The following is a 27570-nucleotide window of genomic DNA, read 5'->3' on the forward strand; positions in this document are numbered from 1 at the left end:
CTGAGGTTTGACATTGTTGGAGTCATTGTTGGAGAAAATGTGTACACACATTTTCTCAGTATTGTTACTCCATTCCAACGAATGATTGGATTGCATGGACCGTGCCAAATACGTGAAAGCAGGATCGCCTCCAGTGAAACTGCCTCTGTCTCCCCTATGTGTCTGTCTGCCTACCTTATATCCCTCCCCGCAGTATTGGAGTTACTTGAAAAAGACATCTCTTCCTTGTCCTTTGGGGAAAGCGTCCATGCAGGCAAAGCAGAAACAGAATTGGTTGTTTTCCATCACTTGGGCCAGTGAAGCAAACCAGAAACACAGAAGTAAACAATAGTGATGGGCCCCATCCCAGGGCTGTTTCTGATGACCTGCCATCGGAGTCCGCTGCATGGCTTTCTGCTTGTGCACTGTCTGTCCCGTACCTTGTCGGGGGCTATGGAGGGATGTGAGTCAGGGTTATTGATTGAGTCAGGGTTGAGAGGACATTTGGTTTAAAATACAGAACCTCAGTAAAGAAGTCATCATGCATGATTTCTGTCCATCTTTTCCCTTAGAAGAAAACATCAGTCGCCAGACAGAGCAGGGAGGGGAGGCTACTGAGTTTACATGAACTCTGTGAAAGAAGCAACAAGTGGGCTGCACTAATTATTCACAAATCATGAGTAATTTTCTCACTAACATGACGTGTTCTCCACATGCTTCCAGCCCCAGCCCTCCACTTAGCCCCGTGCCCTCCCTGGGGAGGCCATAATGAAAAAGTCATCTGAGCTCTTTTCATTTTGTTGGAAGTAGCCAAAGCAATTTTAGGAAGGGGAAGGAGGGGGGCAGGAAGGGCAGTCAGCTTCTGCCAAAAAATCCTAAGCATTCACCTCAGGTCTTGACTGGAGGCAGTGTCTCGCCAACAACTTTTTTAAAGCAGAGAGGTAAGGGGAAATAAGGCAGCAGCATGTTGTTTGCATGCTGTCTGCCACTCAAGCCTGCAGGTAGATTAGCTGGTGCCTTTTTCCTTTAAAAAATCAGGCAGAGAGGGCAGACACAACTAGGGAAAACAAGATATCTAAAATGGCCTGTTCTGGTAGTAATTAGACAGATCAGCATTAAGCAGTTTGCTATTGAACTGAGAAAGAAAAAAAATCCTTTTGCTAGAGAGTTGGCTCCGCTGATCAGGGATGGACAGCAGAGCTGTTCAACAGGGGTGCGGGGAAGCCGGGAAGCCTGGGCAGGACGTTCTCTTACTGGGGAGGCTAGGGAGAGACATATCTAACCAGGATCTTAAAAAGCAGGCCCCTCCCCACACACACCAGAAGTTATGCTGCGGTTTTAACCACAGAACTCCCTGTGGATGGTTCAAAGCCCCTACAACTGCTTAAATATTTGGCTGTAGAGTAATAGAAAAGCGAGGATTTATAGTCCAGTGATTCTGCCTTCCCAGCCTTCATGTTACATAGGAGGGAGTGTGCTCCAGGCTGGAGGATCAGCGGAGGGAAGGGGCTGGCAATCAGTGCCCAGGGATCCTGCCAGCTGTGTTACTGACCCCCTGTGCAACTTTGCAGCATGTCCTCGACTTCATCTCCGCCTCTGTTTGTGCCCATGGGGGTGATAATACAGACCTGCTCTGCAGGCAGGTACAAATCGAGCAAATAGAAAACACATTCTGAAAAACAAAACCTCAAAACGAAAACAGGCACAACAAAAACAACCAAAAAACCCCGAAAGTAAAACTAGAAATATTCATATAGGGTAGAATGAGATGTTTCCTTCCAGCTGAACCAAAATGTTTTGTTCTCAGTTTATTTAACCCCTTTTTAATCTGCTCCTTTTTAAAAAATTTGAGATCAATCACAAAATGAAAATTTTTAAAAAACTGAGGTTTTTTCTTTCTCCCTTTTTCCCTTTGTCCAAAATTCTCAGCCAAATTTTACTCGAATTTTGTGAGTAGTTTTGATCAAACATGCTTCATTTAGTGAATTTTCTGTTTACTAAGAAAAATTCACAAGCTTCTCCTTGTCATGTTAAGCATCCATTGGCTTCTGATAATTTCTTTTCTGTCCTGTTATTCTTTACACAAGCCTTTGTTCCATCTGCTACTGAGCTCTGTTGTGCCTGCTTCTCCCCCCACCCCCTCAGAGATCTGAGGAAGGCTACTATGATACCTGAAAGTCTATCTAAATCTATCCCAACCATGTAGTTGGTCCAACAGAAGATATCACCCACAAAAACTCTTGCCTCTTGCATAAAATACTGTGAGCTCCTCAGATGGATGATGGTTGTGAAGTATAAATTATATCCTTCATTTTCACCCCTTCCAAGTCAGTCAACCCAAAATGGTTTTGATTTTTGTTTTGTGTCTGTTTGACAAATCCATGGAAATGTTTAGACACACAGGTTTGCACTTGTGTGTGTGTTGTGGAGGATTAGAAAGGCACTGTAAGTAGAAGTGTTAGGATGGCTGAGTGGTCTAAGGTGCCAGACTTAAGGTGTAGCTGCCTTCTGTAGTGGGTGGGTGTTCTGGTCTCTGTATGGAGGTGTGGGTTTGAATCCCACTACTAACACTCACATTTTGACATTAGGAAGCACTACTTCACAGTCAGGGCGGCTAGGATCTGGAACCAACTTCCAAGGGAAGTGCTGCTTGCTCCTACCATGGGGGGTCAATCACCTAGCCAGGGTCATTTGACCCCAGTAATCATTCCTGCCATGGCAGGGGGTCGGATTTGATGATGTGCTCAGATCCCTTCTGACCCTAGCTACTATGAAAGTTGTAAGTGTTCCTTTGAAAGAAATGAATAAGCACCCGCTGAAATGCTTTGCTGGATCAGACCTATCATTAATATCAGTGGCCAGTGGAAGAAGCTGCCCACCTCTGCCCATCACGCAAGCATATGAGTATCATTTCAGTCATTGAAAATAAAGCAGTGTCCATATATTTTACTACTAAAGAGAAGTTATCCTTTGTTATCTTCTCAGACTTGGAGAGAGGCAAACTTAAAGGTGATAGGCAGAGCATGTGACCCCCCCAACAACACTCTTAGTGTGAATGCCGGTATAAAGCACAGAAAATCTTTTCTATCAGGTGGGGAATGATTGTGGTCAATGCCCCAAATCCCTGTCTGGATTGTTTTCCTTTAATACAAAGGCTTAAACATGGCACTTGAAAGGAGGGTAAAATTAACATAACTTTGATCAATTTGAAATGAACAGTAAGCGGAACTGTTTCTGATTGCTTTCAGCCATGTAGCAGCAGGGGGGTCTTTCAATATTCAGGTCAGCTCTTATACTGACAACAGCATCTCAGTAAAGAGGAGCTGCAAATGCAGTGAAGAGGAAAACCCATTTCAATGCACTCTGAACCGAGTGGAAGAGCACAGGTTCGAAACATGGCCCCAGAACAGAGAGCTCTTCTGGTCTGGGTGACTTTTGCTTGAGCTAAGGAAACATAGTATGGGAGGGAAGTGGCTAGGGAAGCAGAAGGAGAGGCTTCATGGCCACTGAAAGAGGGAGGTGATGGTGTGAGATAGCAGATCAGGTGCCAGGCTTCCAGTCTTCCCCTAGGTTGAGGACTTGTACGGCCCTCAGGGCTGCAGGTCACCTCTGAGGCACATTACCTGATGGAGCAACACACTCTTCTTGCAAAGGGGCTGCGGGTCAGCCGTGTGCTGCAGGGGGAGAGAGGGGATTCAGAGCTGCAGGCTGTGCGGGGCCCTGGATAGCTCCATGCAGAGCAGCATAAGAACATCAGAATTGCCATTTACCGGGTCAAATCATAGGTCCATCTTGCTCCGCGTCCTGTGTCACACAGTAGCAGAGAGTACTGTGGAGCCCAGGACACTTCCTTAGCTTTTGTCAGCACTGCCAGTCTATCACTTTCACAAGGTCTAAATTCATGCCAATTAATTATTTCTCAGTGTTTAAAAAGCCCACATGCAGCCCAGCCTGATTACATCCATATTGGAGATGCATAATTTAAAGCGTGGCCAGAAATATATTTGGATCCTGGCAGTTGTTAAAAATGAATTCCTGCCCCTTGCCGTCCCTCACACATACCAATGAGCAAAGCTGTACGGAGTGCCAGAAGATAAAACACTGCGCAGTAAAGCAAATGTGAAGAACACAACAATGAGTTTGTCTACACGTGCTCGCAATGTGAGGCAATAAACCCTGGTGCAGTTTGTGTCAGAGTTTACTGCTTCTGGGTGCCACATTTGTATGTGCACCTTCAGACCACAGCACGTTGAGCCGGGTTAGAGCAGCCTCGGCTGGCAGAAGGCCTGGGGGTCAGCCTGCCAGCTGCTCTGACCTGGCTCAGTGTGCTGCAGAGGGGCTGGCTGGGGCAGGAGGGTGCTCCAATGTGGGGCTAGCCAGCTGGCAGCCCCAACACTGAAGCACCTTTGTGCTCCGGCCAGCCCCATCTGTGTCTACACGTGTGTTATGGAGCACTAAATAATGTTACTGCAGGGTAGTACTTGTATTGACACTATACCTACGGAGGCCTTTATTAGTTTACTGTGGTCTAATAGGGCCGTGCGTGTAGACACGGAGACTTTATTGAGGAGCTAATTAGTCAGCTCCATAGTAAACATCTCATGTAGACACACCAGATATATGTTAATAGGGAGGGAATTACTGGAGAAAATATATTGTTTGTCTACACCGAGGTGTTCGGTAAAAATTTCCCTCTGTTACTGAGTGAGAGCCCTAGGGTAGATGTAGGTTGTCACTATTCTTTTTAATGTTGATGTATCTAATTCTGTTCAGAGCAGGTCTGGCTGAGAAGCATCAGTAGCTGCATAAGCCCTGGCCACACTTGAGCTCTTGGGATTGAAACCACTGATAGAGATACTTAGCAAGAGTGGGGGTTTTTGATGCAGTGCCCACTCAGGGGAATGGAAAAGGGTTCTGTTGGATTCAGTGGGCACTTCATTAAGTAAATGAGAGTGGTTTATAGGGGTTTAGAAGTTTGGATCCTGTCAGTGAAGAACTTCTCCAATACAGGAACTGAAAATGATGACTCCAGACTGTCCCCCGACGACCCCTTCCATGCCCTGGTATAGGGCAGATACTGGGCTCAGGCTGGAGATCTGTAAGGGTGTGTCAGAGTAGGGCAACATCACATGGGGCTTTGGAGATTCAAGGCAGCCCTATAAGCCACAGGGCAGCTAAGCAAGTCTGCAATAGTGCCTTAAAGGCACCTTGGTTCTCCTCCAGGACACTGAGGATTTAGGCCTGTCAGTTATCAGAGACACCCATGCCCCTTTACTCCTAAGAAAATCTAGGAGAAAAGTCATCAGAAAAATGTTTGCATTGCTGTGACACCTTTTCATTGGAGGGTCTCCAATTACAAACAGTAAGGCTATGATTCCTGATTTTGGATGCCCAACCTGAGACTTGTGGGAAGGTATTATATTACTTGAATATGTGGAGCAAACCCCTGCAAGCCAGGTTCCAGCAGTACCTCCTGAAAACCACAGCCCTCAAGATGCCCACACTTATTTGACCAGACTTATTTGAATCACTAGAGTCACTTGAAAATCTTGGCATAATTAATTTATCCTCCAAACTCCCCCCAAGCACCAGAAGAGTGTCCCCATTTTATAGATGGCAAAAACTGAGGTAGCTGGGGACAGATTTTTTTTTTTTAAGACACTGGGTGCTTCTGCACATCCATTAATGTGCTTTTCCTAATGCACATTTAGTACCTCCAATATGAGGTACTAAATAAATGCACATTAGGTTGCCCAAATGCACAGTGCTGAAAGCGCACACTTTTTAAGTGACAGTTAATGCACAGAGTTGCCTATTTACTGTGCAATAGTGTAGGGGTTTTCAACTGGGGGTACACGGCAGTGGCGTGGAGAAGCCAGCAGCACTTCCAGTTTTGCTGGTGGTACTTCCGGTTTCACTGGCAGCACTTCCAGTTTTGCTGCTGTGCACCACACAGGGAACTCCCCTCTCCCCCTGCTCCGACCAGCCACCAGGGGACCCACCCCACCCCGCTCATCAACCAGCCACCAAGGGACTTCCTGCTTCTCAACTGGCCGCCAGGGGTACCCTGACTAAAAAAGGTTGAAAACCCCTGCATTAGAGTATTTACAGTTTTTTATGCAATGCTTTAATGCGCAGAAAACAGGCTACTGCACATTAAAATTCACATGTAGACGCACCCAGTGAGGTTGCAAAAATGCAGATAAATGCTTAGTCGAATTCTGCAAAGTGCCTGAGTGTTTGGAAGCTAGTCGAGTTAAACAAATAGAAGTCATCTGAAAACAAAGTAATGCCTAAAGATATTAAGCTCCCGGGGGGAGAGGGGGAGAAGTCTTTTCTAAAACTTGTTTTAACTTTTGATTGTCATTCCCATAACTAATTGCTATCTCCACAATAACTGTTATGTAGCACTGTGAAGAAAAACGACGGGAGGTATTTTCAGCAAACCCCTTTAGTTTTAAGTAAATAATTGGTTTAGCCTCATAAATAATTACTTCATTTGATGAATCATTTCAACTCATTTTAGGTTTCAGTAATATTTAATAGTCCCATACAGTAAAGTAATTGTGGAATTAGGAATTCATTTGTCACTCATGTAACTTATTATTTTAATTAGATGAAGTTAAAAAAGCTCTCTCTTTTTTAGGAAGATAATTTAAGTGACATTCAATATGTTCATCATTTCAGCGAGGGAACAGCAAATTGTCTTAATATCTAAATGCATTACCAGAGTGTACGTACATGCACATGCAGACACTCAACATCCGAGCCCCCAACCAAAAGGCCATGATACTTTCATAACAGTGACCTTGACACCTTTTTTCTTTGATGGAAATCGCATACAACTTCTGTCCAGACATGCTGAATGAAAGAGTTGAAACTGAAGAAAAAAATGTTCTCGGGTCATGGAAAATAGGTTGCTGTCTACTAGGGATTAGCAATGATCTCTATGACTGCAAATAATTTGGTGATAGGAAATGAGATGCCAGGTAAAAATGGCCTTTCCTGGCAAAATATGAGTCAATAGTTCCCAATGCTTTGCCTTTATGAACCACGTTGTACATCCAAGTATCTCAAAGCACTTGCCTAGCAATAGGGAATTAACCTTCCTAGCTCCTCTGCTGAATAGGTATCTTTCCCTCCATTTTATAGATGGGGAGTACAGGGTACAGAGAACTGAAGTAGTTTGTCCAGTGTCACACAGCGAGACACACTCAGAAGACCCAGCTCTTCCTCAGCCCTGTGCTTAGTGCCAGAAAGGGGAACACAGTGCAACCTATGCTACAGACATCTGAAAGCCAAGAGAGGTCAACCACTTTTTACCTCAAACTCTAATCAGAGACTAATGATGGGTATTTACACCAGCTAATGTTTCACTATAGCATAAGACTTGGGGCACTGCTAAAGCCTCTATAGTCAACGCCCCACTTTTTATCTCATTGAGGAGGAGGCTAATATATTTTCAGGCTGAGATGAGGTCAGCAGACCTTTCAGAGTCTGACCTGGCAGCCATGAGAAATGGAAAATGAGGATCCCATGGAGACATGGAATTGGAGCTAAAAAGCAAGGCCGGTCAGTTCCCCAGTTCCCAAAGAGGGCTGAGGGGGAAGAAGGGCAAGGGTTGAAGATTGATGAGGTGGGCAATAGCTCATATTTACATATCTGGGGCCAGTTTGACAGGAGAAAAAATAAGTTAACCCAAAAAAATAGAAATCTAATCTACTGTAGGCTTGCCGACTTGTCAAAAGCCTTCGAGCAAAGCAGCCACACTCAGCTATGCAGAGGTGTTCCAGCAAAGGACCCTGGCCAATAAATCTGTGTGATTTCCTGTTTCGAGAGACAGACAAAGAGATATGGCTAGGGATGGGCAGAGCTGTCTGCATAAAGGAAGAGTCCGTGTTTTCACCCCAAACCCAAACCCAACCTCTCCAAGGTTAGGAAAAGTTCAGTTCACTTGGTGGGGGGGGACTTTATTTTTCACTGTTGTATTTTTTCTGAGGGAGCTGGAAATTAGAGAGACAAATTATTCCTTACCAGTGGCAACCAGAAGTAGTGGAAATGTCTCACAAAAGCCTTTTCTCATGAGATTTCCAACCCAAAAGGTTTGGGTGTACAGTTTCTGGCCCCAGATAAGAAGTGGCTTTGTTTAATAGATCTGCTTGTGGTGAGAAATTGCTTCACACAACCCCACTATTTCCTTGCCCCTCTGTGTGCCCCTTGCTTTGCAACCCCTGCCCTGCTTTCCTCTTTTTCTGCAGCGCATAGTGCAAGATAACAGAAGAGGAAAGCAGTTTCCAAGTCAAAGAGACTTTGTTGTAAGGTCTCAGGAGAGACCATGCACGATGATAACAATGTTCCAGGGCTCCAGCTGTTAGATAAGAGTCTTCTAAACCAACTACACTTTTGCTGGAAATACAGGCAACAGAGTATAGGAATTAGGGGAGAGTTTCAGTTTTTACCTATAGGGGCACATCTACATGTTCATTAATGCACGATAGTTACTGCACATTTAATTTAGTACATGTATAATCAAGTACTAAATAAATGTACAGTAACTAGAGTTACCTTGCAGTAGTGCCAGCAAATGCCTTTTTAGTAACGCTACTGTGCAGTAGCCTAACAATACTACGCAGCAGCATCTTAGCATGGCTTGTGCTGTGAAGGGCTACTGAGCAGTGTTATTAGGCTACTGCACATTAAGCATCTGGTGTAGACACACCCAGGATAGACCTAATCCTTTAATGTTTTGCTACATAAATTTATCCAAAGTAGTCAACATTTGAAGACAGCTAGAATGAATGTGATAGAGCTCACATAGTTTTAAAGATCTCATGAAATACCCAGGCTGATGACTGTACAAGGAGTGTCCTTTCAGTATTACCATCAACTTGCAATCGTTATTTCACCCCTGATGCTCCTCTTAATGTTTGGACCTCCTCACCTCATACAGCCTCAGGCAAGCCTGTAAAGACTGGGCATGCCAAGCTCATGGCTCTTCTCCAGCTTTGAATGGCCAGTATTTATCATGTCACTTCACTCACTGACTATGTTTCTTTTACAGAGAGACCGAAAATCTATGAAAAGGAGACTGATTTTGAGAAGGTTGAGCGGGTGGAACTGGGAAGTAAACACAGACTTCAGTGCACTGCAAGTGGCAACCCTGAGCCCGAGATCCACTGGGAGTGGCAACCATGCAACCAGACAGGACTTCAGTAAGTGGTTACGCATGGGGCTGTCTTCAAAGGAGAAGTTCAGCACGAGCAGCTCGAGACATTCTTTTTCTAAGACAGTGTCTCCTCACTATGCTTGGGTGCCCGTGAATTGAAAGATTTCAAGGGTTCGGTGCAGCATTCATTTATTCATTTCAAAGGGCAAGTCCCCTGCCCACAGCATGGACAGCAGAAGTGTTCTGAATCAATCCCAACCCAGAGAGGTCCCCTTTGGCCAACGTTATTCAGCCCTTATCCCCTAAGCTGACAGTGTTGACAGAATTCTTCATCTCATCTGTTGAAATCAGTGGGAGGTTAGCCACTGAATTTATTAGCAGCAGGGCAAGATATTTAGGGCCAGGCGTGGAGGTGGTTTGTGCATTGTGAATGTCTGTCCACAGTCCTGTTCCGAGACCAAGGACCTCATTTGACACAGCAGATGATTACCCTGAAGCTACAGTAGATTCAGAAAAGTGATCAAGAAGGGAAAGGCTGTATCACCCCATTACAGCTTCTGTGAGCAATAATAATGATGCATTGTGGGATAAGGATCTTAAGAGGTTTTTTGTTTTTTTAAGGCAGACGTTACTGGTTGTTTTAAAGAGGCATTCATAATTCTCACGTGACTCAAAATTTAGGTTTGGTAAAAAAATAAACTTCTACAAAGACCTGTGACCCACGGAGAAATTTCCAAATCCTTGCATTCCAGTAATAGCAGCTACTTCAAAAACAAACAGACTTTCCCCCGCAGAATTTGCAGCCACGACTGCAGGTTTCATACATTCCTAGATTCTTGGGGCCAAAGGAGCCGTAATAATCAACCGGTCTGACTTTAGCCAGGTTCTGAAGTGTAACAACGGAAACAAAACTGGCTCCATTGATTTTCATTATACGAGCTGAGAAAGAAAAAAAAGAAAGAAAGAAAATGAGCAGGAGGCAAAGAGTGAAAAGAAAATTGGATTTTCCAAATCAATCCAGCTGCAGTAGTCTAAGGAGTAGCAGAACCATGGAAATGTACTTGTTTAAAGCAGAAGCTCTGATTCTCACTTAAACTAATCACCACTTTTATGCTGTTCTGACAGTAAACAACACCCACCTGATGGCTCCTTTGTGTTGTCAGAACGGGCCCAGGCCCCCTCTTGTAACTAGAATCAGGTGGGGGTTGTTTTTACCTGACAGCATCCCTTTCATTTATCTGTTTGCTTCTGTATATTTTCTGGTGTCTTTTGGGTGTAGACCAAGGAAGCAATGGATTTGTGTGAGAACCCCCCAAGGGCAGATCGGAAGGAAGAATGTACCCTCTAGTGTAGAAAAGGCATCCTTCTTATCACTGCAGGGGCTATCGATGGGCAAAACCTTTGAGGTTCAGGCTCAGTGTAAAGTCTAAGCAGATGCTCATCCACACTAGTCCCACGTGTGCAAGTGGGATCCTAAGGGCCTTCTTCATTGATTCCTTCTGAGCGGCTGCCCATCCACGCCAAGCTCCTATGTTGTATGGATGGAAGGGGCAGCATGAACCAAGTGCTTGGCTGTGAACATGTCTTTGCTAAAAAACTGGCAGCAGCAGGAGGGTTGATAGAAGCAGATGAAATCCACCAAGTCTGCATCTGTCAAACAGGAACTCAGCGAGTTAAAGTGAGGTGCTTCGTGATGTTTCTTTCATACATAGAAGTTCCTTTGTTCCTGTGGAGAAGTTAGCAGAGCGGCCTACAGGGAGAGGCCTTAGTGCAGACCTAAAAGGGGAGGGCTTCGCTCGGTGAGCCCCCATGGGAAATAAGGGAGCCAAACCTAACAACGCTGCTTGCAGTTTAACTCTCTTCTGTCATGAGAAAGCTGAAGTCAGATTTTCCTTCCACAGGCAGATGTGGGAATATGGGAAAAATGTGATGTTTGGTTCCTCCCCGCCCCCTCCTTTTACTCTTTCATTTGCAAAGTAGTAGTGGAAAATGTTTGAAGCTCAGGTTGCAGTTTCAAGTCTTTTTCAAGGTCTTGTTTGATGACAGGCTGCCGGACACAGACAGGCTGCAAAGAGCAGCGCCCAGACAAAGCTAGCTTAGTGCAGCTGCTTCCCCAAAAAGTTATGTCCCCTTATGCCTACCTGGTTCTGTAGCTCTAAGCATCCCAAACTTTCAGTCTCAGCAATGGTACTGTGTCAACCCAAGTGGTAAAAGAAAGAGTAGCCCAGTAATTGGCCTTGAGCTGGTTCACAGATGCACTTACCCTCCCTCCTCACCATACACGTACACAGAAAGAAGCAGCTGAGGATTTGTAGACCTTTGTTAGTCTTTGCACTAGCTTCTGTGCAAGGGACTTTCACTAAAGGGCTTTAGATTAAACCAGAATGGAAATACTATAGGGCAACATCTCAGGAAGAGGGCTGGACTGGGTGACTTCAGATATCTGTCAGTCCCTTCCATCCAGGGTGGAACTGTAGACTCTACACTGGAAGTACAATAGCCCCTTCCCTGTGTTAGCAACACACATGGTATGGGCATAAACACTGAGCTGATTCAGATTCAAACACTTGACCAGGCAGCAAAGGACCTTGCATAACCCTGTTCTCTGTGCTCCCTGAGCCATCCAGTCTCTGATGTTATCACTTTAAATACAATTGCAGAGTGGTGTCTACTTCTGCAAGCCTCCGGGACAGCCTTATCTCTCTCAAGCAGAAGCTGTAGGAGGATTCCTGTGGGAAATGACACACTCCCCACCCTCCCCGCATTTCCTCCTGTTGTTTCATTTCCTTTCCTCCTCTCTCTCCCTTTCTTTCCCCACGTACTCAAGAGCCCCACCATGCTATCATTGTTCATTCTCCGTATAGCTGTAATGTGATTTGCTTCCTTTGAGATCTGGCCCTCATGGCCATAAAATGGAATTGCTTATAGGCAACTGTGAAGGGCACTTTGTTTCAAAGGACACTAATGCTGATGAAGCCTTTGCTGATTCAGAGTTCAGCACATGCCCTTTGGTGGTATGGCAAAAACACAACTGCTCCAGCAGGTGCACTACCACAGGGACTTTCCATATTAAGGGCCTGGTTGTCACAAGTGCAGCTACCACAATTCTTGAGAAAAATCAGCAGAATTTGTGGGTCCTCCCTGCCTCTGAAAATTAGGATGTATACACTGTGGTTTAAATTTACCTTCTCTAATCCTGTTTGGATGCAAGGTTGAACTCCTCTGGAAAGTTCAGACTCCCTCCTTTCCTGCCCAACTCATTGAAACCTTGGCACCTCTACCAAAACTGCAGTCATGTGTGCTGGGGATTTTGTGATCAGAGCACATCACTTTTTGCCAGCTGAATTCCATTTACTAACCCACCATCTCATGGTAATAACCAACCTGGGCTGGATTTGAACGGACAACTTTTAAATGAAATGCACCATAGTCCAGCACAGACAGGCATTTCCTGAGCTATCAGACCCTTTAGGGGGGGCTAGAGATGGAACTTAAGGGCTATTATGCTCTGTAAAGTGTGTGTTCAACTCTGCCTAATGTGCAGGGCTGTAGTTAGGCAAACCAGAAAGTCTTAAATAGAGCAAATTCTCCTTATATGATTACAGGACACCACATTCTCTCTTCATTATCTAGCCTCAATTTTAATTCTTGAATGTATGCAAAATACTGAATTAATTTTCAGTGAATATGCATTATTATTATTCATTGACTTTGTCACTTCTCCCTCCTCCACTCTCCTCAGAGGCATCTACTCCAAACCCTTCTTCTGCAATTACCTTGACTGCTTGGCTTTTCTAGGCTGAGATACAGACAGTCTCACCCTTTGCTCCCTGCTGTTCAAGTGACTGGGGTTCTGAATTTCAGAACATACAGGAAGGCTCTGATATGTTTAATGAGCAGCGGCTGTAATGATCTGCAGGTGTAACTCCTGTTCTGAGGATCGCACTTGTGTGGTTTGATGCAACTACCCAAGACTGCGGTATCTTTATTTATTTTGTAGGAGTGCCTGCATCAACAAAGCATGAACCGGTCGGTGGTTTGGGCATTAACTTGCACATGGCTGCAGTTCCTTCTTTAACATGCAGTTAATTAAACTCTTTGTTCTTATTGTTTGCTAATTTGGGGACTGCAGTTTAGATGTAATCTGGCAGGTTAAACCACATTTTCTGGATAAAAGCTTAAACCAGATTTTAAAATGGTTTTCCAAATCAGTCTGAAATGCTATGATGGTGGAAAATCTCCACCAGAAGGCAGACATTTTTTATCACTCAGTTGTCATTGGCGCTTTCCAAGGAGCCCAGGGGTATTGCTACAGAAAGAGGCCACCTCTATTTGAACAGTGCCTATTTCTGCCAACTACAATGAATCATGCTTTTCAATACCATCCTCCTTTTTCAACCTCCAGATGCAGACCCCATCAGCAAAAAATCATGGTTCGGGAAAACATCACTGAGGAAGACAGGTCCATGGGCAACAAAATAGAGAGCATTGAAACCATGTCTGTCATACATGGAGAGAGAAAAAAGGTACGTTTCTGGTGGCACTGATATCATGGGCAAAGAATGGAAGAGATGATGCGGTCAAGCAGAGATGCAGGCCCCGTGTTTCTCAGGCACTGATTTCCCTTTCACTGCTAACTGTTAACATGCTTTACATTCCACAGCCCTGGGATCATTTTGAGCTCTTGACTGTTTACGAATGTTTAGGACTCCGGCAATGATGTCATTCTTTCTTCTTGAAACTCTCCAAAGACCTGGGGGTCAAAAACCTTTTGGTCATACTCAGCCTTGAGAAAGTGTAAGGCAGGCACTGGGTAAGGGGGCAAGGTGGGGCTTAAGAGCACAGAGGCAATAATGACCCTAAGCTGTTAGTACTTTCCATATGCAAAGTGCTCTATGATGGGCTGAACAGATAGGCTACCAATACCATTGTGACGGGGAAAGCATTGTCATTCCAACAACAGTAGCTCAAGATCTACATTATTAAAGGAGCCCACTAAGTTTGGGTACCTCCAATTCTTGGGTGCTCAGTTTGAGGCAGGTTGGCCTCATTTGCTGAGGTTCCAAGTGCCTGCAGGTCCCCCCCCTGAGTTGTGGTTGTTCATTACCCCTGAGGCACCAGCCACCCCACGGTGGATTGTAAGGGTAAGGCTATATCCTGTCTCTCCTTCTGCCCTGGCTGGCCGTGTTAGCTAGCCACAGAAGGCCTCCTGCAGACTTCAAAGAAGGGGCACAGTGAGTATACTCCCTCTGTGTACTTAGAAGAGCCAGTTGATGCAGCATCTTACAGAGCTTTACCTAGGCACGTGCACATGCCTTAGCTGAACAAACTTGTGCATTTCAAAGACCAAGATGGCGCCATTTATCAATGTCCATTCCAATCAGTGGCAACTGAGTCTGTGAGTATTTGGCTCTAGGTATACAGATTTCTGATCCTGCCCCAAAGAAGGTTTGTGTTTTGGCTGAGGCAGTTGTTTAACCCATAGTCATTGTACTTACATTGGGTTACTGGTCTTGGGGTGCTGTCACAGTTCCAGGATATGTATATGCACATGCCTGGGAAAAGGAGCAGAGATGCCTTGGATGTTGGGGGACTTGATCCTGCCTGGTACTGAATGCCTTGGTCCTGATCCCACAAAGCACTTAAGCATGTGGTTCTCTTTATGGGCTACTCACATACTTAAGCACATGCTGATGTGCTTCCTTGGTTCAGGTCCAGTACAATCAGCACCTGGCAGGATCGAGTCCTTGGCCATCTGGTCTTTCTCATGGAGACTTTCCAGTGATCAACATAATCTAAAGCAGAGCTCTGAAATGTGCATGTGGGGGAGAAAACCACAACTGCCATTTAATTCCCAAAGTTGTCTCTGTGCCATGGCTACCCTACATTTATGGAGTGTTTAAGTGTTTAAGTAACACAGTGTCCCTTATGCTTTGTCTTTACCTACTCCCTCGGTCCCATAATTTTAGATAAGACACAATCAGTTGCTTCTAAAAAATCTCAGCAATTGCTGTTGAGAACGGGCCATTGGCTCAACCTTTAACGGGGCAGAGAACATAACAAACCATTCCAAACCTGAGGTACAGGGTTTTATCTTTAAAAAGGCCACAGAAACCCTTTCTGGGGGGAAAGGTAAGCTAAGCTCTTCTGGCAGCTCATGGTGATCTCTTTCAGTTGGGATGAAAGCAACTTGTACCCATGAAGCTGCTTCCTTTGCTTGGTACATGTGTAAAATAGAGACAATTGTGGTTCTAAGGGCTGCTGCCTATTTCAGGTCTGCTGATCTCCTGCTAATAAGCCCAGGTTTCTAGCGTCTTTTCATGTCTGTGGAAGCCAGGAGTAGCACTACTGATGCATGCGGCACTGTAGCAGTGTGAAAACAGCCTGAGAGGAAAACCAGGCTCCCTGTGTCTGTGAGTAGGTCACAGGCCCTTATGCGTCCAGGGACTTCTTTATGTTTGAGAGAGAATTTAAAACATTGAATTGGTCCCACAGTGCAAATTGCTGTAATGGTTCCAAAACCTCCTCTCCAATAGTTTTTCAGTTGTGCCTCAGGCCTGGATGGCAGAGAGACAGAGGCAAAAAAAAAAAGTGTAAGAATCACCATTTAATTTTGTTTAACACAACACACCCATGCACAAACACACACAGTCACTCCCTCCAACTCCAAAACAAAATATTTTTTTGTGCAATGTCTCACCAGGGGCAGGTGCCTGACAGTTTGTTTCCAGGGTGGAATTTCAGTCTCGCTCACTGGGAATTTGGGGCCTGAATACAGGTGGGTGCTGTGAGAAGAGAGCCATAAAGGAGCATGAGGTGCTCCGAGACTGTGGCATTGGGACCATGTAGTCTCCGAAAATAGAAGCACCTTCCACCCAGATTTCCCTCTCTCTTCTCTGGCTCTCCATGAGGTATTTCTTTCTCTGGCAGGCAAACCTTTTTGGTCCTTCTGGGGGGTTTTGAAGCAATTTTGTAGCGGACTGGATTCCAGTCTTCAGTCCCCTTCTCCTTCCTTTGTTCCTCTTTCTAGATTTCAGTCTTGAGTTTGGGTCTTTGTTCATTTCCAAAAGCTCAGCACACATCCTTTGTACTTCAGTGGTTAAATGTTTCATTATGAAGCTGCCATAAAAAGATACTGCCATGAATTATATCATCTTGCAATTTATGAAGCTTTCATTATTTTCCTCTTCCCCTGACCCGTTGGTTGGAAATGCACTCTGATGTCTCTCCTAATAACTGTGCATCTTGATTAAGATTTATTCTTATTAATAAAACTGGATTCTGTACATCTCAGATTTCAGCTCTCTTGTCTGCCTGCTTATGTTACTGGACAGTCCCCTCCCCCAGCTTTATGAAGTCTAAACCTATCTGTGCTAAGTTTAGTGGAGATACTAGAATGTAAAATAAGGAGCACACTGATCAAATCTTGAGCCTTCGGACTCTTGTGTTTTATCAGTGATTCTTCCCACCAGAACTGAAACATACAGGATAAAAACCTATCCTTTCCCACCATGTCCTAACAAGTAATTCATCTGCATTCGACTAGCCAAATGAAATAATAAAGATGTTGGAGACTAGGTTAACCTGGCTTTTATTGACTGTGTTTTGAAGCTGGGATCAGTGGAGATTGGTTATTCTTTCCTTTGTGACTTGAGCCTGTCCTGTTTTTGCTGAAGGCCTGCAGAGAGGAGGGTGAAGTTTTTGTTGGTCTCTAGAACATCAGTCATGTCACTCCCAGTCTCTCTGCATTTCAGAGTCTCAGAGAGCTCCGGCGATGCAGGTTTGTGTAGCGACATTTAAAAAAAATAATAGAGTACCGTATTTCATAGTGTGTAAGTTGTGTTTTGAAGCCCTATTTTGGGGGGTTTAAAAATCTAACTCAACTTATACACCGTGCCACATCAAAAATGGGGCACGGGGCTGGGCTCAGTGCTCAGCTGGCATGACCCCATCCCCTGTGAGCGGCACTGCCTGGGCCACACCAGCACTACTCGCAGGGGAAGAGGCCACACCAGCCAAGCATCAAGCCTGGCCCAAACTTATCTGTGCCTATAAAACTACTTACCTTTCAGATCAGAAAGCCAGGGGTTGACCTATACACTGTGTCTACCTATACACCGTGAAATATGGTAACCCTTTTAGTTCTGTGAAAGCTAGAGACACGTAAACAGACCCCCACAATGAAATCTCGCGAGTGAGGAGCTGCTGCCTCGAGCCAGAATTTTGCACTGGGTTTTGAAGTTTCTTGTAGACCCTGCATTTTTAAAGCCTTGAATTTGCTATGGGTCAGTAGTCAACCAAGAGCTGCTATGCTACTGGCAATGATTTTACTCAACTGACACATGTGGCCACTTTATAATGATCACATACTAGGGTCCTGAAGCATCATTTACACATTAAACTACATTATCCTTGCAGGGTAAATGAGAATTATATTTATTATTATGAAGTTAATTTCTCCCTCCTTCCTCTGTGGAGTTCTCTGCCTAAGACTGAGGACTCAAGAGTGAATTTCATTGTTAAGGCAAAGCATGTGGCTATCGTTGATAACACAACATTCTTCATGAGAAGCAGGGTGTTAACTCTGTTCTGGCCAAAACTCTGGTTTCAGCAATTATGTTCTACCCACCTAATTTCTCCCAGTCATTCTGGACGGACACTGTAGTCTCCAATTCTTATTTTTAAAGTGCTATGCAGCTGCCAGAGATGGCTTCACTTGGCCCTGAAATGAAGCTTCCACTAGTGTGTTGGTTGCTTTGGGATCTCCCCTTCATCCAGCCTACAGATCAGGAGCTCACTTCGAAGAGGCAGTCTGGGTTTTAGTTCCTGCTTTATGTATTTTATCCAATGTTTGCATGAAGAATCCCCTCAGACAAAAGTGATCATATCTAGGTAGGTGATATCACACTGGGCTGTGAATGCCAAGTGGAGGGAGATGCCTTTGAGTAGTGCTGAGTAAGGCACCGAAAACCCAGAGAGGGCAGGGATTGATCAAAGTACAACCCAACCCTCAGCCTTACCTAGGACAAGCTCTAGACAGCTCCCTATTCAGCATGGCTGGGTGGAGGCATCAAAGCCATGTCTACACATCAAGCACATTGTGCCAGGCAGCAGTACCCTCAGACATGCCACAGTGCTCCGTGCAAGCTGCCTACCAAATCAGAAGCAGCATGGCAACATCCACAAGGCCCTGTGAGCAGGCCAGTTGGCCCTGTCACTCACCAGCACTGATTAGATCACCCAAAGTGGCACATGGACGTGGCTATGCCACTTCTACTTTAGGAGGTAGCCCACGCAGAGCCATGAGGCATGTTGAAGAGCACTGTCAGTGGACCATACATATTTGCCTTGCCTCTCACCTTGCATTTATTAGGGAGCCTCCAGGACTACTTCAGGGCTCTGGATTTCACACTAGCATTGGGTGGGTACCTCCCAGCTAGGCATTGCAGTGTTCAACACTGTGGCAGCTAACTGCTACTTCGAATCTGGGCCTCTGTGCCTGAAAGGATCATATCGTGGATGGCGCAGGAAGCGCTAGCTCCCTTTCATCTCTGACAGGGTGAGGAGATTCCAAACGCCGGCTGGGTTTTAAATGTTGGTGTGATGCTTCACCCTTTGGGCCCTTTTTTCAATTGAAACATGATCTACCACTCCCGGTGAGCACGAGCAGTGGGTGGAGAGTGGATGGAAGCTTTCAGTGCGGAGCCTTTTAGAGCAAAAGAAGTACTGAGGGTAAACCAAATCACAGCACAAAACAGACAGCTCCAGCAAGGTTTGTTTAATTCATTGTTTACAGGCAGCTTTAATCATTTTGTTCTTATTCAGCACCTTTCAGCTGAAGCCCTCATATAATCTTTGCGATCAACAAACCTCCCTACGCCCCTGTGAGGTAAGCGGGTATTTTCCAGATAGGGAAACCGAGGCATGGAAAACTTAAATGACCTGTCCAGGGACACCCGGTGGTGTTGCAGTATGTGAGCTAAGATCAGGCTGGAGGTTGTCAGGCCTAGACAGACAATGAGATAGAAATGTGATGCAGTTGCCATTCAAGGGGAGGCATTAGGAGCTAGTTGAATGTATTTGCAGGGTTGCTAGTGACATTCCAAATACTTGTGTCCTCCTCCAGCCACCTGCTTCCAAGCTCTGCCAGAGTTAGACATCTGATCACTTTTCCACCCACCACTTCTCCTCCTCATCCTCGCCCACATGTTGCTAACAAAGTGGAAGAATTGTTAACTGGAGCCAGGAGAGGGAGGGATGAGACCTAGGAACTGAACAGCAAAGAGTAGCAAAACATATTTATTTGTGCAAGTTCCAACTTACTGCAGCTTAAAGAAAAGGCCTTGCTGCACTGTGCTTGCTATAAAACATCTACGAACACTCACGCAGGACGGTGGTGGAATGCAGGCTGGCAGCCTCTAAACCAGCTCTTTTTATCAGCGCAGGCATGTTACACGGTTAGACATATGGACTTTATGGAACTATTCCACTGTATCTTTTTCTAGCAATAACAATCTCTGTATTTGCCATCACTATTCTTTAGAGATTACTGTCATTTCATTGCTTTCATTTTTGACCTTTAAACTTTGTCTATTCTTTTTTTGCAATTCTTTACTAGCTAATTATTCTTTCCTTGGACTGGAAGGGTTGGAAGGCCCAGGGCTTAAGTAACAGGCAGTGGAGACTTTAGTTCCAAATCCAGCCTAGACAGTGTAAAATTGTTACCTTGCAAAGGGCATTTGGTGGCCTCTGTGTATCAAGCTGGCAGGCTATCACTGCAGTTCCTGTTAGATAAGGGTGTAGAGGGCAAATGCCACCATCATATGTTGACAGTAATTGCCACTACTTAGCAGCAGCATGTGCATAAAAGCAAAGACCTGAATGGGCTTGTTGGCTGAACTACACACAAAGAGCAAGTTTTCCAGGCACTGGTCTGCCACCATTCATGAGAGCTATCACTATAACTGTTATAGTCACTGCAGGCCATACTGCATTCCCATTGTTAATGCTCAGCAGAGAGTGATTCAGTCTAGTTGGGAAGAGTTTTTTTTTTTAAGTAAAATGGGATGAGTTTACATCTGGTAAACGCTGACATGTATACAACTGTTTTACTCCTGGTCCAACTTTCCATATATGCCTATGTTTGTTGCATGCATTAAGCACTGAAATTAAGAAGATAGAGAGGACTTACAGGATCATACAGCTCTTCCTCAGAGTGCTTTTTCTTCTTCCCTCTTAAGTATTACATGTCCCAAATGATGGGGACATTAAACTTCACTTGAGAGATGATGACTCTAATCCAGTGGTTATCAACCAGGGTACCATGACACTTTGGGTGCTGTGAGAAAGGATTCTGTAGGGTGCTGCTCAATATTAGCACCATTAGACATGTTCAAACATGTCTACATGATTTACAAGATAAACCAAGAGATTTAATATAGGAACACAGAGGAAGCCTTCTGGTCTATTGTGGTCTTTTTGAGTTGTTTGCGATAGAAAAATTGCTCTATTATTTTTCCGTGGTCAAAAAGCAAGTGAAAGATGATAGCTGGCATTTTCTGAAGGGTTTCTTGAATCTAAAAAGGTTAAAAATCACTACTCTGACCCAGCAATGTTTGCTGGTAGGAATCTCTTCCCCTTTGTTCTCCTTACATTTTCAGTTGCTTAGTTTCATCCCACTCACCACATTCATCCTCCTCTTGCACATTTTTTCTTAAAACTCATGCATTAAAATGACTTCAGCAAGGGATGGGATTTACAAGACCAATCCTCTAATTTCCACCTGCAGTCTGAGGCAAAGCACAGACATATTTCATGTGGGTGAAGTTTATTCAAACTTTGGATCTTTGACCATCTAGTCTAATAGACGATGAACATCTGTGGAAACATCTGTATCACGTAGGCAATGATTTTTTTTCCCACCATCTGGGTTAACAGAGGTTACTTGTCAATGGAATCTGCTTGCTTGGTATGTCTATGATACTTCAAAATGCAGAGACCGTCACTGGACCATCACTTCCTGGCCACTTTGTTCAGAGTCAATTCTGGTTTATTTTTCTGAGCAGCAGAGAAAACTGTCTAGTTTTGCTGGGAGTGGGACTGAGAGATTTGTGCAAACTTGTTAACCCCTCCCATCCTCCCCCCATGTAATATTTGTGTGTTCCAAGGCCTTGTTTTATTGGAAACTGAAACAAGATTAGGGCAGTCTGGCAACTGAGAACTTTATTTAAGATGCTGCAAAAATAATTGGACTCCTGATCTTGGGGGATTTACTCAAGGAGTGAACAGCTAGAGCAAAAGGCTGGTGCATAATAGTTTCAAGGGATTCATCTTATTAAAAGAAAATCACTCCAAATCCTTCATTTCCCCTTGGACAATCCCATGCATTTCTCAGCTGAAAAATGCTGTTGTGAAAATCACTTTTTGGAGGGCTTCTGTAGGCACTGTTTCAGAGATAGGACAATAAACTGAGAGCTGTCTGTTGTATCCAAGTGTGTACACTCTGCGCAGCCACCTGGCATCTGAGTGCACAACACTGTTGTCTTAAATTCTGCAGGCAAGAAAATCTGTTACTTTTTCCTTCCTGCAGTAAGCTTTTCCCAATAAATTACCCCCAAATAAAACTTGTTCTAATGCATTATTCTACCAAGCTCCTCACCTTCACATGCAGGCACTTTTGAGATCAGGTAAACTAAGGTCTCTGATTAACTTAATGCAATCTGCTATTCTCTCTTTTCTGCTATGAGGGACACTTCTAGGTAGTTCTGCACTCATGGATCTTATTATATATATTTGACTGGCAAGTGAACATTTAAGAGATCTCCTGGCTGTATTCCTAAGAGTTGGGTTTTTACCTTTAAAGTTCTGGCCAAATTCCTGAGTGGGAAATTACATTGTGTGCCTGTCTAAATTCCACCCCTTGCCATTTTAGCAGGATACACAATATTCTTCTTGACTCCCTGTCCAGAATCATCACATACCGAGTCTTTGAGTTGTAAGCAGCTGTCCAGTTTCATCCCTTTCAATCCTGGAAGAGGCAGTTCTAGTACATATAGTTTTATGATTTAGAAATGAAAAATCCTATAGAAGATGTAAGAGCCAATCATTGGGATGAGGAGAATGAGATTGGTCCTGATCCAGAAAGGTACTTAAATGCAAAGTCAAAGGTATTACTGAGATGCTTAACGTGATACCTGACTATGTTGCTGAATTGGGGCCATTATTAAATGTAATAGCAGGGCGGAAATGTTGAGGAAAAAAATAGAAGGTATGGCTTGACTTTGGGGATATTGCGCTCCCAAGAGCTAGCTATTTTCACATCAGAAATGAAGTGTGATGGCACTGGAGGGGCTCTTTGGGTTCCCTGTTCTGTAGTCTCACCTTTCACCCGTTTTATTCCCTCTTGCTTAATTGCAGCACTAGATGCCCCTGAGAAATGTGTTTAACCTTGGTCCTTACTTGTTACCTTACTGAGGTGAAAGAGAAAATCATCCCCATTAAAATACAGAATTCACATAGGATCAAACCTCTGAAACTCATTTCCCCATAAGATTTAAAGCACCAAAGCTCAGAAGATCTTAAATAACTCACTGAAAATACATCCCTCCCTGCTCTAAACACATTCAAGGTGAAACTTTATGAGGAGCAAAGGAATGCCTCATGTGCATTTAGTTTCGAATATTAAACAAAAATCCGGGGATGCTTTTCTACACATCAAAGCACTCCCAGAGATAAAGATAAAGGACCAAAAGGTGCTTTAAGTTTTGACCCTCAAACTCCTTGCAAATGACTACAAGGAAAACTATTTGTTCCAAATGCATCTGCTTTGAGATCTTCAGGTGAAGGGCTCCACAGAAATGCTAAGTATCTTATGGAAGTTTTGACAGGTGGTGTCCTAACATCTTGCTAGGTGCCTCAGGTCCTCACAAGTCTCAGTGTTTTCATCACAGTTAGAGGATGCATCTAATGAGTTTAGGAGACCACCAACCCAAGAAATCCCCAGCATTCACTAAAACCAAGCTAAACTGCAGAGATAGGCATTATAACTTCCTGTCCCGGTGGAATATCCCTGTAGAATATAGCTCTAAAACCTCTCTCACTTCAAGGGACACCACTCATGCTAACTTTCAAGTCACTCACTTTCCACACAAAACTTTGTGTCCTGTCACCTTCCTTTGTGAAAATTGTTTATCTCAGAAATAGCAGCCACGCATCGGAGGCTGTGAAAAAGGGTTCTTTACGCTGCATAAATTACGATGCATTATTAGTTTTGTATATGAATCTGTGGTCTTGCATTTTGATTTTTGTCATATATTGTGTTTATTAGGCGTTGGCAGAATGACAGTTACACTGAAAAGGGAGGAGGTTGTCAAGAGAAAGTGGGGGCCTGTTAGGGGTGGGAAAGGGGAGTGAACTCTGGTCTGCAATGAGGGGACAATGAGTGACTACAAAAGCTAGGGAGAAGCATCTGACTGCTGCTTGGCTTCATTCATTACTGGGACCAACTCCTTTTCTATTGCATGACAGGGTACCTTTACCTAGAGGGTTTACTGACTCCTTCTGCTAAGGGTACACTCAAAACACTTTCTTTCTCATCCCGTGTTTGGCAGATTGTGAGCACACTGACTACAGAGAGCAGCAGTGCATCAGGGATCTATTACTGTGTGGCTTCAAACAAGATTGGCACAGAGAAGAGGAGCATCAAGTTCTATGTGTCTGGTAAGCAAGAAACACTGCAGATGGGAGCGTGTGCAAGTAAGCAAGGGCAATATTGAGACCTGATCCAATCCCACCAAAGTCAATGCAAGTCTTTTTGTTGACTTCAGTAGACGTTGGATCAAGGCCAAGTAATTAACCTTTACAGAGCTCTTTAAAAAGGAATGGGGTCAACATGTTATTCCTCCAGATAACACGAATCCAACAAATATCTGCTAAACCTTTTAATGCTGAACCCTGTTGCAGTGAAATCACATCTCATAAGCTGCTTTTAATAGAAATGAAAAAAGAAAGAGTCCAGGAATATTTGATCAAATGTTTAACCAAATTAACCTTAACAGTACCCATTTCTTCTACCCATTTTCTAGATACTTTCTATCCAAGAAAGTTTCCTGTCAGAATTACCATTGAAATAGCATGTTTAAAAACAAGCTGACTGGAAAGTAAATGTCACAATCCATAAAAATTTGCAATGGGAAGTGAAGTTGAAGAAAAAGCTAGCACCACAGTGACTCTGTAATAGTCTGTATCATCTAGAACTGTGACTGTGAAGCATTTCAGTACAGTATAATAATGGTGTATCATGTAGTCATTTTTGTTACCCAAAACTAACAATGAAAAATGTCACAAAATGATAATGAAGATGGTGAAGACCTTTTATGCCATATATAGAAGCTGGTATTTAGAAGAGAGGGAGGGACAAGTACAGCTGCAGGGGACCTTGTCCAATGCAAAAAAAGTATTGGACCAATATATATATGAGCCATCATGTTGAGGAGTGCAGAGATAGGTTGTAGGATCAGAGGAGGAGGGGGCAGAGTGCTCTGTACTTCAACAGTGCTGGTCTGGAAAATATAATCTCTTCCTCTTGCAATGCAGTTCTGAGAGACAGCACCGATCTCTGAGGTCCTTGAGACAGCCCAAGCAGACAGGAGATCCATTATGAATTATACACTTCCCATTACTATGTGTGAGCCTTCATAAAGGTTTACTTCTGCAGCAAACAATGCCAGATATTATATTTGGATAGGTTCCTCAATGATCAAATCAGTCTATTACCACCACCAGTCCAACCACAAGACTTTATAATACCTTCCATCTTCCCTTACTAAACCTGACACTACAACAGGTTAGTGTGGGAATACAACTGGAGCAGAATGAGGTTCAAAGAGTGGTACCCAACTATAGGCCTTTTAGTGCTAAAAAACCCTTTTGCCCACTAAGAAAGATGAGCCCTTTTTTGCACTGAGATACTTATTAGCAGAGTTGACACAAATGGTGTTTTTCCACACAATTAATTGGAAATTTAATACCTCAAATATTTCATTTTTTTGAAGGCCGATATGTTTTGACATATGTGTATGATGCAAATGTGCAAGGCATACTTTTCCAACAGAATGAGTAATTACTGTAATTAACCATTGCAACAACTTGCCAAGGGCTGTGGCGGATTCTCTATCACTGGAAAGTTTTTAAAACAAGAGTGAATGTTTTTCTAAAAAGATATGCTCTAGTTCAACCATAACTATCACACTTGAAGCATACGTTAATTGAGGGAAGTCCTGCAGCCTGTGGGCACATCTACATATGCATTAATGAGCCTTTTCTAATGTGCATTAAATTTAGTGCCTCCAGTGTGAGGTAATACATTAATGCGCATTATGCTACACTAATGCACAGTAGTAGTGCATTTGCATACTTTTCTAGTGACACTTAATGTGCAGTAGACTGTTTTACTGCACATAAGCATAATGTCACAGGGTTTTTTACATGATGCTTTAACACAAAGTAAAATAGTCTACTGCACATTAAAATGCACGTATAGATGCTCCAAGTGTTATGCAGATGTTCAGACTAAATTATTACAATGGTCCTTTTTGGCATTAAAAGATATGAAAGGTGAAGTTTGATTTTTACACTACCATGAGTTTGCCTTCACAAGTTTTTCTCCAGACAGTGGAAAAAAGGGGAGGAGAGAGAGAGAAAGAGAACAGTTTGTAAGACAGAGAGTATTAACATTCCTGGGACAATGTGCCATGAGATCTCCTTATCCATGCTGCTACTTATCTTAAGCCATGTAAGGTTATTCCCATCACACAAAATTGCTTTCTTTCCATCTGAGATAGACCAGATCATGAACAAACCTAGGGAAAACATTCTCAGCCCTGAAATGGAAGTGAGTTCCATGCCATCCTAAGAGAAGGACAAGCATTAAACGATAGCATAAATCACATGTTTAAGGAACAAAAGTGGCATTTATGGATGAGGAAACTGAATTGTTCTAAATGTAGACATCACAGTCCCTGAGGCAGAATTGTTTAGATTCCACTGATAAAATATCCCCAGGCTGACCTGCTGCTTTGTCTCTTCATGTGATGGTCCTTGCTGAGTGGTACATGTTACTCCAGCCAAGTGGCCAGTTCCTTTGGAGACCTCATAGGAGCAACAGCTCTTGGTCTGGTTCACAAATGGGACACCGTTATCCACCTTGCACTCAGTGTAAGATCGGTGAAGAGCCAACCATACCATCTTGTCAACCTTTTGTGGAGTAGACGTGGCTGAGCTTATTGTCTGCAGAGCACCTAGGTGATTCCCATGGAAGTTTCTTCCCTATCAAGTCCCATTGCTGGGCAGACATGGTTTTTGGGTTTCCTGCTGTGCATGCGGTGCCCTAACACATAGAAGGCCAAGCAGTTTGGCCCTGGTTACAGAAGCTGGACTGCAAGTGACTAAAGGGAAAGTATCTTATGCAGCAAGTATGAACAGGATGCCCTAGCAAAATAGGTCAGATCCAACCTCAAAGTGCAAGTTTCCTAGTCTGTTCAATATGCCACAGCAGCTGCTATAAAACTGATAGCTTGGGGGCTGAACAGTGAGACCGAGGACAGAAGAAGACACTCATGTTACAACTGTGAGGCTGATGAGCTTCATTCAGGTGAATCTGAGAATTGACTTAGGGTGAATACAGGATTGAAAAGTAAACACGCAACCTTTGGGACCAGTTCTGGCAAATCTTTCCTGCCTTTCATTACCACCCAACTGTGCTCTGAAAGTCACCTTCTGCTGGTGGGACTCTGCACTTCACACAGAAGCTGTCAGGAAAATTTTGATCTCGCCTCATCTCCTTCTGTCCTATGTGAAATGATCTATGACTCATGTCACTTCTAAAGCATCCCTCAGAGCTGGTCCCCTTGTTGAGTCTGTGCCAAGAAACCCAGTGCTGAAGGGGCCTGAGAGGCTAAATTCTCCTCTTTCCCAGGAGACTGCCCCTTTAGGTCAGGACTGAGATGATATAGTGGAGCACTGAATGGGAAGTAAAGTGGGAAACCTGTGCTGTCACTACCCAGGCTGCACCTGTTCTGTGGGAAAATACAGCTCCTGAGTCCCTGGGGTTCCCAGCATGGCACATTTGCCAGCATTAAGTTGCTTTCTGGAAAGCACTCTCTTTGTCCCAGTGGAATATCAGCACAAGCCATGTTCTGTTCTACATGGCAGCTCTTCAGGATCCTCTACGAGACACTGGAAATAGCACCAAAAGCTATTTTAAAACATTTCAGTGACAGCAGGACACATTTGGAGATTACTCTGAAACCAAACCATATAAGGGCTGTATCTAGATGGAAAGTGACAGTGTTAGATGGAAGATCTAAAGCTTTGTTCAGTTCTTCCTGCAGATGTTCTCTCTGCTCGTAGCCTACTACAGCCCCCAC

General features: G+C 43.9%; 1 protein-coding gene across 4 annotated transcripts in view; it reads left to right on the top strand.

Annotated features, from left to right (window-relative positions):
- Window positions 1–27570, top strand: part of LOC102368462 (vascular endothelial growth factor receptor kdr-like) — a 174774-nt gene that overhangs the window by 91309 nt on the left and 55895 nt on the right. For all 4 annotated transcript variants that reach the window (XR_003095970.1, XR_003095971.1, XR_003095972.1 and 1 more), the window contains exons 10-12: window positions 9041–9191; window positions 13551–13671; window positions 23755–23863. Coding sequence is in view for 1 of the 4 variants with exons in the window: in XM_025213792.1 (XP_025069577.1) it covers window positions 9041–9191; window positions 13551–13671; window positions 23755–23863 (381 nt within the window). In the remaining 3 variants the exon portion in view is untranslated. The remainder of the gene's footprint in view (window positions 1–9040; window positions 9192–13550; window positions 13672–23754; window positions 23864–27570) is intronic.

This window comes from Alligator sinensis, unplaced genomic scaffold (assembly GCF_000455745.1).
Source record: "Alligator sinensis unplaced genomic scaffold, ASM45574v1 scaffold626_1, whole genome shotgun sequence".
Lineage (NCBI taxonomy): Eukaryota > Metazoa > Chordata > Crocodylia > Alligatoridae > Alligator > Alligator sinensis.